The following is a 15,074-nucleotide window of genomic DNA, read 5'->3' as shown; positions in this document are numbered from 1 at the left end:
GAGTGTTTTTTTTTTAACAAACAAAGCTGGACGACTTAATTTAAGTCGTCCGTTTGACCAGAAGACTCATCAGTAAGTCTTCTACATACAGATGACTTACTAGTAAGTCTTCTACGCGAACAGATCTTGAAAAAAAATTCAAATTCGTACCTTAAACTAGGTGAGATGACTTCGTTTGCACACAGGGTCTTCTCCAACCACCCAGAACCTCAAACGAAAGCAACCGTAAGTCCAAACGAAAGAAATATGGCTCTGTCAACCATAGCCCATATTTTGAATCAAAAACTTGAGTTTTTTGGATGAATATAGAGAGAAAGTGAAAGAAATGTTGTTTTTAGTTCATAACAATTGAAACAGAGAGAGTGTAAAGAGATTTACGTGCATTAAAGGGCATTAAAAGCTCCAAACAGTTCGTACAAGGTTGTTGCCACTATTCATTGCAATGGCAATATTGTAAATACTTGAAGAAGATGAGGTTGAGACAGTAAAGAAGCCATTTTCGAAAAAAAAAAAAAAAATGTTTATGGCATTTTCGTAGATAAAATGCAGGTGTGGGGTTAAAATCTCAAAAAAAAAAGGAGTCAAAATAAAAGGTTAGTTTTCTGTTTGACTCCAAGTTTTGAGTCACTTTTGCAAAAAGCCCTATATAATATAAACCGCTTATAATATTAAATAGTTACATAAAATAAAAACTGAATGGTGTTCTCTCTTCTATAATTATATTTGTTTTTTGAAGAGAATTTTTTTCTATCTTACAGAAAAACTTAAAATATTTATTAAATTAAACGAAAAACAACTTTTTCATAAAATCTCCAAACAAACTCTTATGATATAATATTTTTTAAAGGGAAAGTTGGATACCGTTGTCAATAATTTTCTTCTTTTATATATAAAAACTAGAATTTTATTCTACAAAACTCAGATTTATTCCATCTAATATCACTTTTATATTATAAAAACAAACAAAAATAGTGAGCTATAAAAGATCTGGCGACATAAATTACTGTAAGCTAGTACTAAATAAAAACAGTAGAAAACGTAGTGCTAATCCCGATTTTGAAACTTAGTTTATTGACTAATCTGAAAAGTAGCATGTTCAAACTCATTGATTAAGCTAAGAGATAATGGATTAATTATATAAACCTCCGTCATCCTCTCGTGTCTTGTCAAATCTAACCGAAAGAGAGAGAGACAACTGTAACATCATCATTTAAATTTCTCTTCTCCCTAATTTCATTTTCATCTCGCACTAGAAAAATAAAGAAGAGGAAGAAAACGAAAGAGTTCTCAACTCTCTCTCTCTCTCTCTCTCTCTCTAGATTATAGCATCATTCTCTCCTCGTGTGTCTCCTAATCTGAAAACAAAAGAGCATTTGTATGTCATTACTCTCTCTCTCTCTTGAGCTCAGCATTATTCAGCTTAGTGCAGTGCTGATACTCTTTTGGTTGGCATATATCAGTCTGTAGCATTTTGGATTATAAGTGATCTGATCGGAGATGTCGGATGTTTCCGGTGACGGAGATGCAACGGCGACGTATCCATCACTGACGGTGTCGGCGTCTTACAAGGAGAGCGGGGGAGGAAAAAGCTCGTCGACGCGAAGGCCAATTAGGCCGAGCTTCGAAGCAGCGGCCGACAATGAGCTCATCACTCTGCTTCATGGCTCGGATCCAGTGAAGGTTGAGCTTAATCGACTTGAGAACGAAGTTAGAGGTTAAACAGATACTTGCTCGATCTTTACTTGTCCGATTCTGCTTTTTGTTTTTTTTGCTTCTTCCTGATTTGTTTTTTTCTGATGCAGATAAAGGTCGAGAGTTAGGGGAAGCACACGCAGAAATCAAAGCGTTAAGGTTGTCTGAGAGACAGAGAGAGAAAGCTGTTGAAGAGGTTTGAAATTATTATTACATCATGTGTTTTTTTACTGCCACTTCTTGTTTGATCAGTTATGACATCATGTGTTTGCTCTTTGACTTTTTGTCTTAAAAATGTCAGAGACTTAGTATACATTCTCTTTCTTGGTCTAAGTTGATTTTTTTTTTTTGGGAATATTAGCTTACAGAGGAGCTTGCCAAGTTAGGAGAGAAGCTCAAGTTGACCGAGTCCATTCTCCAAAGCAAAGTATTGCTCAATAATCTTTCCTTAAGCTCGATTATGTTACCCCTTCCATTTTGTTTATATGACTTTAGACGTATGATATATTATCCATGGTGCAGAATCAAGAAATCAAGAAAATCAATGAAGAGAAGAAAGCATCAATGGCTGCTCAGTTTGCTGCTGAAGCCACCTTAAGAAGGGTCCATGCTGCTCAAAAGGATGATGACATGCCTCCCATTGAAGCTATTCTGGCTCCATTTGAAGCTGAACTTAAGCTTGCACGATCAGAGGTATTTCCATTTACCTTATAAATCTCTAATTTGCTAGTGACTCATTATCTGCCTTGGATAGATTGGGAAGCTTCAAGAAGATAACAGCAACAGGGCTTTGGACCGTCTGACTAAATCAAAAGAAGCTGCCTTACTTGATGCTGAGAGGACCGTTGAAGGCTCCCTGGCAAAAGCAGCAATGGTTGATGATCTTCAAAACAAGAACCAGGAGTTGATGAAACAAATAGAGATCTGTCAGGTTCTCTAGTATTCATCTTATTACATGTCATGTGGCAACAATCTGATTAATTATATCATTATTTTTTTGGTTTTAGGAAGAAAACAAAATAATAGACAAAATGCATAGACAGAAGGTTGCTGAAGTGGAGAAGCTGACTCAGACAGTTCGAGAGCTGGAAGAGGCTGTTCTCGCAGGTGGTGCTACCGCAAATGCAGTGAGGGATTACCAAAGGAAAGTCCAAGAGATGAATGTTAGTAATTACACTTCACAAAGAGCCATAAAGTCTTTAGTTTCTTGCCTATTAATGAAGGATTTGTTCTTGCTGTATCTTTTAGGAAGAGCGGAAAACACTTCACAGGGAGCTTGCACGTGCGAAGGTTACAGCAAACAGAGTTGCCACGGTGGTAGCAAATGAGTGGAAAGATGGTAACGATAAAGTGATGCCTGTGAAGCAATGGCTTGAAGAAAGAAGGTTTCTACAGGTTTAATCCCCTCTCCTAGACTCTTAGGATGCAAACATCTTTGCAGTGAGCAAGACACAGCCATGTCAACATTCTCACATCTTGATTCTCTACTCTTTGCAGGGAGAAATGCAGCAACTTCGTGACAAGCTTGCCATAACAGATCGAGCTGCTAAATCAGAAGCACAGTTAAAAGTAATGGATTTTATGCATTCTCATTTAATATATTTTGGATCATTTATTACTCTATATAAAATTTTAACAAAAAATACATAAATTATGTTCAAAACAAAATATATTAATTATGTATAATACTTAAAATATAAAATTAGATTAAATAATTATATTTTATTATACAAGCTTAAATTTTATTAACCAAAAATAATTTTGTAAAGTTCAGGTCAAAATCCAATTTAATCTTGTTACATAACACATCAAGTAAAAATATTTGTTTAATGCAATTACCAGGAAAAGTTTGAACAGAGGCTTAAAGTGCTTGAGGAGACACTTAAAGGAACTTCAAGCAGCAGCAGCACCACCACTACCAGAAACTTATCCGAGACAAGAAGCATGAGTAACGGACCCTCTCGCAGACAGTCACTTGGTGGATCTGACAACTTACAAAGACTTCCATCAAACGGTTCTTTTCCAAAGAAAGCTCCAAGTTTTCAGATGCGACATTCCTTGTCGATTAACTCAACTTCTGTGTTGAAGAACGCTAAAGGAACATCTAAGTCGTTTGATGGAGGCACAAGATCCTTGGACAGGGGCAAAGCACTCTTAAACGGACCTGGGAATTATTCTTTCAACAAGGCTTCTTCTGATGAGTCTAAGGATTCGGAGGAGAAGCCACAAAGTGAAAACCCTGCAGCAGCAGCAGCAAGTGAGGATAGTGTCCCGCGTGTTTTGTATGATGTGCTGCAGAAAGAAGTAGTTTCTGTGAGGAAAACCTCTCATGAAAAGGATCAAAGCCTCAAAGACAAGGATGATGCCATTGAGGTGAGTTTCCACATTTATTTCTTTTAAACGTAATGATGTATGATAACATTGATGTTTGTAGATGCTAGCGAGGAAGGTGGAAACATTAACAAAGGCAATGGATGTTGAAGCAAAGAAGATGAGAAGGGAGGTAGCCGCGATGGAGAAAGAAGTTGCTGCAATGCGTGTGGAGAAAGATCAGGATAATAGAGCCAAAAGGTTTCCAAATAGCAATAGCTCATCCAACACCGCTCAGATTCTTGCTGCAAGGTATATATCTATCTAGTTTCACTATATATCCCCCCTTCATGGTCAATCATGATCAGTTTATGGTTAAGAGTGATAGTCTGGTAGTGAGATTTAGTTTGGCGTTTGGATTTGTGCAGAGCTGCTGGACGAAGCAGCTTAACGAAGAGTACCCAGTGAGATGAGATTCCGAAATAACAAGTAAAAAGAATTTTATAGGCTCTGGTTATTAAGTTGGTTAACCTTGTACATTTTATTTAATTCACTTGCTTATACTTATTTTATCACCATATAGATAACATGCTGATAATATCATCCTCACACCTATATATACCGAGTTAAGAGAGAAGAGTTTGGCTAACATTTTAAGTTTGTTTGGGTGTATAGGTTTTAAAGAGCTGTGGATTGGTTTCTCTGGAGAGAGTTTGTGTACCTCTGATTCCTTTTTTGGTTTTACTCTACTTTCAATCTTTGTGTGATTATTCGTTTATATGTTGAGTTTGATAATATATGAGATATGATTAATATAAATGATTTAGCATAATCCAACACATGCAAACCGGAACCCATCTTAGGCGGGCAAGAACACAGGACAAGAGAGAATTAAAGCTTATTACAACTTAATTAAACAAAAATTAAGAACACTTTGGTACTTTGGTGAATCTCTTTAATCACACAAGGCGTCTGCAGAGAGTGACACCATCACCAATGGAGACTTGAGAGAGCTCTATGCGAGGATCAGAAGCGAGCTGCTTGTTCAGCTCCATGAGGGTTTTTCTGCACACCCTCAAATGCTCTGGCACACACTCCTCTTCCTCAGCCACATACCCAAGCCACAATGTGTTATCAAAAGCTATTATCCCCCCAACCTTCACCAGCTTCATTAGTCTCTCATATGCGTCGGCATACTTTGTCTTATTAGCATCAACAAATGCGAAATCAAACTCCGGTTTTGGATTCTCCTGTTGTCCACCATCATGCATAAACCAATTTCATCATCATAAAACGTCTATTTTGACATCTTCATTATAAGAAAATATAACAAAAGATAATTGCTAATGCCTAATACTAATACTAATATAACAAAGCAAAATAGTTGAATGATAATTGAAAAATAGAAAATTCTGATTGAAAAACACGAAACAAAAATAGTTGAAAACAATAATATAAAGCGATAATATTCAAAAAAAAAAAACTTGTTTCAACATTACGTACACTCAACATCTTGTCTAAGGCCTGGAGACCATCTCATTGGATGAAATTGATTTTGTGATCAACACCTGCGTTCTTGATGAACTCTAGACCCAACTCGTAAGCTTCTTTATCAATGTCTATTGCAGTAATCTGTAATATATCCAAAGAGTTCAAAGATGTTAGCAGTTGTTATCATTTATTTTTTGGAAATTAAGGATTAGTGTTGCATGCATATATATACACGGCCATCTTCAGGCAATGCGAGAGCCGTCGTGAGCAACGAATAGCCCGTGAAAACACCGAGTTCCAGCGTGTTCTTCGCATTCATCATTTTTATAAGCATCGATAAAAATTGGCCCTCATCAACTGGTACCTCCATCTCGCTTCTACACATATGAACGCAAATACTTTTTGTTAGTTAGTATAATCCTTGAGTATATTCAGTTAATATACTTCGATCTAAGCAATATATATGGTTGAATTAGGTCTTTATTTTTTGTTTGCGTTCACTTTTGTATTCATCTGAAACTACACCTTTATTAATATTTCAAATAGGCATGGGCATTTTAACCTGGACCCGAAAACCCGAACCGGAACCGACCAAAAAAAACCCGACCCGGAACCGAACCGAAAATTTACAAGTACCTTTTGGATCTAAATTTATTTTACCCGAAAGAACTGGAACCGAACGGAACCGACCCGAATAGACCCGGACCCGAAAAGAACCGACCCGAATAGATCCGACCCGATAAGAACCGATTTCTACCCAACTTAAAAACATGTATATCTAAAACTATGATTTTTGTGTTCTATTTTATATATCTTATTTTATGATTTAGTTGAAATATCTTTTGTTAACAATATTTGTTATTATTTTGTAACATTTTTAAGTAACATGAAGCGTTAAAATGTAAAATTTAGAGTTTAAAAATGTTTTATTTAAATTATTAATAGTTTCATTTAAGTTATTTTGTAAAATTTTAGATATATATAACAAATATCGATTAAATTTGATAGAGTTGAGTATGTCATGTTCTTTTAGATCCTAAATACCCGAATCCGATTCGGACCCGATATGGACCCGAAAATTACATGTATTTTATGGGTATTTTAGTTACAGATCCGAACCGAACCGAACCTCGCCCGAAATTTTTTAAGTACCTATTGGATCTAAATATTTAGGATCCGAAAGACCCGGATCCAAAAAGAACCGGTCCGAACCCAATCCGAAGATCCGAACACGCAGGCCTAATTTCAAAGGGTTGACCATCTGAAGTATCGTATGACATCAAATACAACCCAAACTAAGATCCCACGCTAAATTTTCCGAAAAAAGTGCGATACCTAAATCTTCCCAATTAAAACTTTGAAACTTTATATTGGTTATTTTTTGTAACCCAAGGATAGCTAGTTGTTTACACTTGGAAACGTAAGTCTTTTAGTTAGTGTGAACGCAAATGTTAAAAATAGCTAGTTGTGTTTACACTTGAAATAAGATTTTACAAAAAAAAAAAAAAAATTGAAAATGACTTATGTTTCAAAGTTTGAAGATACAAGGTGCGAACATGTCTAGGATAAGCATCTTGACGTTATAAAACTTGCAATTGATAGAAAGAACAAGGGTGTGATCATGTACACCCTCACAAGATATTAGCTCAAAGTCAATGACGGTTCATTCAAACATGGACTCAAGGGAGTTTGTAGTCAGACTTACAATTTTCCATACTTGTGGACCGTAGCTTCACGTAGTTTCTTGAGCTCTTCATGCTCTCTTGGGTATGCCGTCGTTTCAAAGATGTACTGTCTCACAGATCACAAGTTATAATTCACAACTACATCCGTATTACACAACATCAACCTAAATCATTACATAACAAAAGCTTTTTCTCGTCCGGAAAAAAAAGGGTTTAGTTATGCATAATGCATATCAAGCAAGAATTTCAATTCGAACAACAGTAGGTATGCAAAAACTAAAGGGGTTAACGAAAATACGAAACCTTTTTGAGAGCCTCGGTCTTGAGAATTCCTTTGGTCGGAATCAAAATTTCCATAGCTCGTTGTATCTCGTGATGCCTTGAACTTCAAAAGCTTTGCGGTGCCATGAATATATAACTCTAGGTACTTCCCTTTTCATCTTTTTTACAATCTCTTTACAATAAAAGTCATAAATAATACTTTATGACAAAAGTACGTTGGGTTAGTGGCATAATTATTATATCAATAATTGGCCCCACCCTGTGATTAGTATATGATGGATTTGATATTCAAAGAGATATTAAAATACCCACGTTGATGGATTTGAGGTTATTAAATTACATAATTTTTAATTCAAAATTAATAATTAATAAATTGGTTTATTATCCCTATATATTTTCTTCTTTCTTTTTTTTTTTCAAATTTGACACAAGTCCATTATCTTATATATTAAAATAGAAGTCACAACCTTGATTCATGTGTGATTTTTTTAAAAAATGGACCTAATGGATATATTCCTAGAAAGTCATGTTACATTTAATCTCTAATCTTATCATTTAAATTTGGAGCATACCAAAATTTTTTATTGGGTTATCAATAATTGAATTTAAACAATAGATGATTTATTGGATTTATAGATAGTATAAATTAAATAGATATAATTTAATGTTGTAATACTATATCTCCATATGTTAAATATTTAAATATTTATCGATGTTAACTTTTAAAATTATAAATATTTTTTTTTAAATAAAAAAAAACTATATTATCTAACAATGATTAATCTTTACTACCTTAAACCAATGAAAGCAAATTTTAAACTATATAGTTTATTTTAAAAATTAAATAAAAACTAAATGTTTAATTATTTACTCGATAATATAAATCTATGAAGCGAAAAGTTTAATTTTTTAAAAACTTTCTAAATTTGTGAAATGTTACAATATCCTTGAATATGACAATAAAACAATATTTTATTAATCTTTATATATATAGTTACTATTTTTATAATGAAATAATAATCCAGAAATATATATATAGAAGAGATACAAATACATGTTAAAGTTTGAAACAATCTATTCAATGAAAAAAATATACCGTAAACTTATTATGTTTTAAAAATTGATAGACACATATATATTATAATATATATCAATTTAGAATTGAAAATAAAATATTTATATAAAAATAAATGAAAACAAAAACTCGCGCGGTTGCGTGGGTCGAGATCTAGTTTTCTTTAAATCAATAAGTTGTTCCTAAATTTTCTTCTTTATATTTATTTCATTCAAATCTACTGAAAATATTTTGGCAACCCATTTTTCCTAGTATTTATTTATTTTCAGTCCATCCAAAATTTGACATCATTTATCGGTCAGTAAATCATTTTAGTAAAAAAATATATAATACAACTAAAAAAAAAAATCTACTTACGTAATTGTATTTAGGGGAATTTACCAAATATGACTCAAAACTTTACTTTGATTGCAAAAGTATACTCAAACTTGAATCAAATGCAAAAGTAACCCAAAAGCCTTGTGAATTTACAGACAGTCCCGACCAAACAAAAAAACAAAACTCATTTTTACGAATATAGCCCCGAAAACTCTTCTGAGTCTTCTGGGATATTGTACGACGTCCATGAAAGTCTTCTGGTATAGCTGATCTTAAAAAATAATTTATAATTTTTTTAAAAAAAAATTTTGGCAAGTGAAAAATTAAAATAATATAATTATAAACAATTTTAAGTGATATAAATTAAGATGTAAAAAATTGAATAGTTTTCAACATAGACGAGTGAAAATAGTTAATCATGATATTCTTTGGCTTAGGGGTTGACAACATTCGTTTCAAAGAAAGAAAAAAAAAAGGTTGGCAACATATGTTATTGTGTTGTATGTATTCTTAGGGTTAGATTTTGGAAAGCTTAAATGTTTTTTTGAAAAATTAAAATTTTACCTATATGTGTTTATTTATTTGTAAAGTAAACACTTTTTAAGTTTAATTTGATTTTATGAAATGTTTAGTTAGGGTCTAGATAAGACTTCTTTGAAAGTCTTCTAACTCCCGCTAAAAATATTTGAGTTTTCCGCTAAAAATATTGAAGTCTTATGGGCGGATCATTCTTGTGGTTCCGAAACCATCTTTCACTAATCGAGAACAATCTGTTGCAAACTATAATTATATTTGTTTCTCAAATAAGTATTTCAATAAATATTATTGATCGCATCCATAAAAGTATATTTAAATAAAATGCAATTTTCTCAAATAACCATTTTTAAATTTTTGTCACAAAATAGCTCTCAAAGAAGAAAATGACCAAAATAACCTCTTTTTATTTCAAAAATTTTAATTTTAATTTTTTATTTTTTAAAAACCCTATCATCAAAACTCAACCTTTAAACTCTAAACCATAAGTCTAGATTAGTTAACCATAGGATAAAAATATATTTTTACCATTTAATAAAATTTATTTTAGTTATTTTTTTATTAAGTGTTATTTTTGTGAAGATAAACTAAAAAGAGCTTTGAATTTTTCTTAAATAAACTACGTCATTCTTATTGTAAGTATGATTATGATTGTTTTTCTCCAGTGTAATTATTGATTCAAATCAAATACAGGAGTTTGATACAACCATACATCAATAATAAACAGACCCCAATATATATCCTCAGTACAAAGCCAAACATTATATAGAACGATGAAGAAGTGAATTTTCAGGACGATGCTTTGGATACCCAAGCCTCACTCGCCAACAGGTTGTTATTATTAGGCCTGAGACTTTTATCCGAGATCCGGATTCGATCTGAGATTCGATCCGAAAATTCGGATATCTGGAGGAGCCGAATCCGGATCCGGATACTAAAATATTGGATCCGTCAAATCCGGATCCGGATCCGGATATCTTGATTTTTCAGTCCGGATATCCGGATCCGTAAGTTTTATTAATAACTATTTCAAAATTAGTAATATCGGATATCCGGATCCGTAAGTTTTATTAATAACTATTTCAAAATTAGTAATATCTATATATAAAAACTAACTTTATTTAATATATTTTTATTTTTATAATAGTATATGTAAATTTTGTAATATTATACATAGAAATAATTAAAAACATTATATATTTTTTATTTTTTATTTTTTTAATATTTTATGTTTATTAATATTATTTTTTTTATTTTTTTAAAGATCCAAATCCGGATCCGGATATCCGCCGGATATTACAATTTTTAGAAGGATATCCGACACCCGGATATCCAAGAACTCCGGATCCGGATAAGGATAGTAAAATTATGGATCCGTCGGATAAAGATCCGGATACCTTAAAATTATCCGGATATCCGATCCGTCTCAGGTCTAGTTATTATTATTATTATTTAGAAACTGATTAGCTTATTTTGATTTCAAAACTCAAAAAGTTACGAAAAATAAATAAATAATTCAAAGGAAAAATATCATGGGCTAATATAGGTACACTCGATAACCCAAGTAATAAAAGCCCATTATAGGCCGAGATGACCCAAAGATTAAGCTAGGGTTTACTCACAACTCTGCCTCCCACATTCCAGTGGCATATAAATACCGAAGTGATGATGGTTTAGGTCGTAAATCCAACACAATCTTAACCTTCATCTTCTATTGAGATTCGTATTAATGTCTTTCTTTCATCAGTTTGTTTGTTTTGATTAGTTTTATCTCGAATCCATCTTCTCTGCCCAGCCTGTCTCTGCCATGTTAAATTTGTTTTTTTTTTTCAATTGCCTCCGATGATGATCAAAACATAACTTTCGTTCTTCCGAGATTCATCTTGCGGAAAATTTATGGAGACCTGAACTGAGTGGAGGCAATCTTTTAAACTTTTTTTTTGTTATGTTTTACTGATATTTTCTGAAAATAATTGTTTTTGGTGTTAATTTAAAAGGTGTTTTCTGGGTTCATCCTCTGATGATGTCAAAACTTTCGTTCTCCTGAGATTTCAATGTGCTGAAAAAAATTGGAGACCTGAACTGAAGAGTTTCGAAAAAGACTTCTTGTGTTTTCTTTATTCAATTTCGAAGTATATAAAGTAATCAATGTAAACAATTTGCGGTGCCAAACAAGTTTCTGACCCATCTTTTGGTATTTGGAACTCGTTTTCTGCAGGTCATTGGTTTTCTGTCCAAATGTGTCATATATATTAGTCTCTTTATCTCTTTTATAAGAGAATACAAAGAGTTTGTTTCTCTTTTAATCCCGTAAACTGAGTAACATATCTTTTGGACAGAACAATGAGTAAGCTAGTAACTTTAAGTCTGTAACCTAAAAGCTATTGATTATTTTGTTCCATAACACAAAATAACTGTAATCCCTTAACAGCACAAACTGTAATAACGGTGCAGTTAGTCATTTGAATGTTTATACGCAAACTAGCATCGTTCCACAAAAATTCATAATGAAAAAAAGGAAAGATTCAGCTACAATTTACAAACGAGCAAGGATATGCGAAAACCGGGATTGTTGTTGGAACCGAATGTACTATGGAGAAGGAAACATGTCAAACACATATTGAAGATACAGTTTGTTTAAACTATAACTCGAACAAAATTGTGATTTACGTTAACCAAAATTGTGATTTACGTTAAAACCAAAATTGTGATTTTCCGCAATCAGACTTGAAAATCAGTTTCAACGAGGCGTGGGCAATTTAACCTGGACCCGAAAACCCGAGCCGGAATCGACCCAAAAATATCCGACCTGGATCCGGACCGAAAATTTATAAGTATCTTTTGGGTGTAATTTTTTTTACCCGAATAGATCCGGAACCGAAAGGAACCGATCCGAATAGATTCGGATCCGAAAAAACCTGACCCGAATAGATCTGATCCGATAAGAACCGATTTGTACCCGACTTAAAAACATGTATATAAAACTATGATGTTTTTGTGTTATATTTTATATATATTATTTTATGATTTAGTTGAAATATCTTTTGTTAACAACATTTATTATTATTTTATAATATTTTTACAATATGAAGCTTTAAAATGTAAAATTTAGAGTTTAAAAATGTTTTATTTTAATTATTAATAATTTCATTTAAATTATTTTAAAATTTTAGATATATATGACAAATATCAACTAAATTTGATGGAATTAGATATGTTATGTCTTTTTCAGATCCTAAATACCCGAATCCGATCCGGACCCGAAAAATTATGTGTATTTTAATTATAGACCCGAACCGACCCGGATCCGAAAAGAACCGATCCGAACCCGAACCGAAAATTTCTAAGTATCTATTGGGTCTAAATATTTAGGACCCGAAAAAACCGGACCCGAAAGAAACCGGCCCGAAGACCCAAACGCCCAGGCCTAGTTTCCACCATTGAAACCTTTGCAACATGGTATTTGAGTTAATCTAGGTGGCATTAACACTTGTCGCAAAGTTTCACCTGTTGAAACTTATCGCAAAGTTTTACCTGTTGAAACTTATGTTTTTTTGCATGGCATTGTCAAGTGTCGTTTTTTGGTTGGCTGTGCAGATTTTTTTTGTTTCTTTTTATCATCACCCAATAATTTAAATGCATTTATTGTATAATAATTTCTTTTAAAAAATATAAAAATTATTTCAAAATTCAATATTTTTTATATCTATAAATAGAGACTACTCTCATTTCATTTAGATACAGAAAAAAACATCGTTTTTTCTTTATAATCAACTAATTAAGTGTTTTATTCCTTCTCTTTTTGTTAAATGAATCCTAATAATAATCATTTTAAAAAGTACGCTAATTATAATAATTTAAAATAAATATTATTAAAAGTTATGTTATTTTAGTTTTTAAGTTATTAATATGTAATTATTATGTTGTAAAAAACAAAAAATATGATTAAAGAGTTGTGGAGTAGGGTGTTGAATTTTTTAAAACAAACTATTGTAAAAGTTTAGAATGAAATGAGTGTTGAATAAATTAGGTGGCAGAGAAAAAAGATGATGTTGAATGTTAAAAATAGAAAATGAGAATGTTGAAAATGGGGAAGGTATTGAAACTATCGTACATGGTAACAAACCCAAGGATCTGCTACTCACTATCGTATGTTTTGTACCAAATGTCAAGGAAAATGCTATTCCAGGGACTAAGACTTCAATTTTAACTGGGGTCAAAATATCATAATAAATATATTATAGGGTCAATACTAGATTTGACTACTGATTTTAGAGGGTTCAACAGATAAATTTAATCAAAAATGATGTTGATCCCTTAAAGATTTTACATACACTTAGGGGTTCATGTAGGGCTGGGTTCGCGGGTCAACCCGCCCCGCATGATCCGCCAACCCGCGGATTGACTCTAATTTTTAAACTCAAAATTCTGACCCGCATAACCCGCGAAAGAAAAATCGTAAACCCGCACCCGCCCCGCTAAGATTGCGGGTAACCCGCGGGACCCGCAGATAATATTAAATTTAATAAATAATTATTTTTATTATCAATTAATTACTGTTTATAATAAAAATTATACATTTATAATTTAAATTATATAATTTTCATTAATATATATATATTTTTACATATTTTTATTTTTATTTTTATTTATTTAAAAAAAAATTAGAAAAAATAATATTTTTTTTTTATTTTGCGGGTCGGCGGGTATCCGCGACTCAAATTTGGTTGATCCACACCCGCCCTGCTAAAAATCGACTCAACCCGCACCCGCACCCGCATGCTGAAATTTGTAAATCGATCGATCCACACCCGCTCCGCGGCGGGTCAAACGGGGCCGGATCCGCGGGTAATGACCCAAATTCCCAGCTCTAGGGTCATGGAATTTATGTGGTGTCATATGAACTCACATTTCTCTGAATGGGTCCGCAAGTGATCCCTCCCGACTGGTTCAAACGCAGCAGTCACGGTTGCGGGTGCAAGAGTTTGTGGATGCGGGTGGTTGCGGTTGCAAGCGTTATTAAGCGTTTTGTATAACTGGCACAACGTTTGAAAATTGTTGCGTTTGCTGGATATTTGTGACCGGTTGATTATAAGATATTGCAGCGGTTTAATAATAAATTACTCATATTAAAATATTATAACATTATAAAAATATAAAAACATATTATTATAATAAAATATAATAATTATCAATATAATATGATGAATAAAAATATTATGTTTATTTATAAAAATTTTAAATTAGTTGAAAGTTATAATTTTAATAAAATTTGTTTTGAAGATTTATATTTAAAATTTTGAAAAATATATTTTATTTCTTTTTATATATGTGTATATATTTATATATGTGTGTATATTAATGTTTAAAAATTATAATAAATAGTTAGTTTAAAGTTTTAATAAAATATAAATTATGATACTATTTGTGAATTTTAATTAATATATAAAATATTTTTATATTTTTATTTATAATATTTCTATTTTAAAATAATTTTGAAAATAATTTTTTTTTCTTTTTCAACCGCAACCGCAAACGCTAGCTAGAACCAGTTTTTGATTTTAAGAGGTTCGGAGCGGTCTAAAACGATTTGTAACGGTTTGTATGATTGTTTCGAAACGCTCTCAACCGCTACCAACCACAAAAACTGTGTTTGCGGATGGTAGCGGTGAAACTAGTCAGGCTGT

At 32.4% G+C, this 15,074-nt stretch overlaps 1 protein-coding gene, 1 non-coding gene and 1 pseudogene across 3 annotated transcripts; all 3 read left to right on the top strand.

The window, feature by feature from the left end:
• The first annotated feature begins 1,161 nt into the window (after positions 1-1,161).
• On the top strand, positions 1,162-4,834 carry LOC106430658 (microtubule-associated protein 70-2). 2 transcript variants are annotated; one of them, XM_048763673.1, is made up of 13 exons: positions 1,162-1,375; positions 1,461-1,714; positions 1,803-1,888; positions 2,054-2,119; positions 2,215-2,385; positions 2,447-2,623; positions 2,700-2,855; positions 2,941-3,087; positions 3,190-3,261; positions 3,535-4,065; positions 4,127-4,314; positions 4,431-4,491; positions 4,678-4,834. In XM_048763673.1, exons 2-12 carry the CDS (start codon positions 1,498-1,500, stop codon positions 4,468-4,470), a joined length of 1,851 nt encoding a protein of 616 aa, XP_048619630.1. In that variant the 5' UTR covers positions 1,162-1,375; positions 1,461-1,497; the 3' UTR covers positions 4,471-4,491; positions 4,678-4,834. The 2 variants fall into 2 exon arrangements, with proteins under 2 accessions (XP_048619630.1, XP_048619629.1); XM_048763672.1 differs by having other exon boundaries at positions 1,177-1,714.
• Positions 4,835-11,222: 6,388 nt separating this feature from the next.
• Positions 11,223-11,308, top strand: LOC125590978. Its single transcript, XR_007326973.1, has one exon. It is a non-coding gene; the product is annotated as a small nucleolar RNA Z159/U59 (small nucleolar RNA).
• Positions 11,309-11,400: 92 nt separating this feature from the next.
• LOC125590979 lies at positions 11,401-11,479 on the top strand (annotated as a pseudogene).
• The last annotated feature ends 3,595 nt before the right edge of the window (positions 11,480-15,074 follow it).

Source organism: Brassica napus, chromosome C7 (assembly GCF_020379485.1).
Source record: "Brassica napus cultivar Da-Ae chromosome C7, Da-Ae, whole genome shotgun sequence".
Lineage (NCBI taxonomy): Eukaryota > Viridiplantae > Streptophyta > Magnoliopsida > Brassicales > Brassicaceae > Brassica > Brassica napus.
The sequence above is the reverse complement of the archived record's forward strand: the minus strand, read 5'-3'. Positions and strand labels throughout refer to the sequence as shown.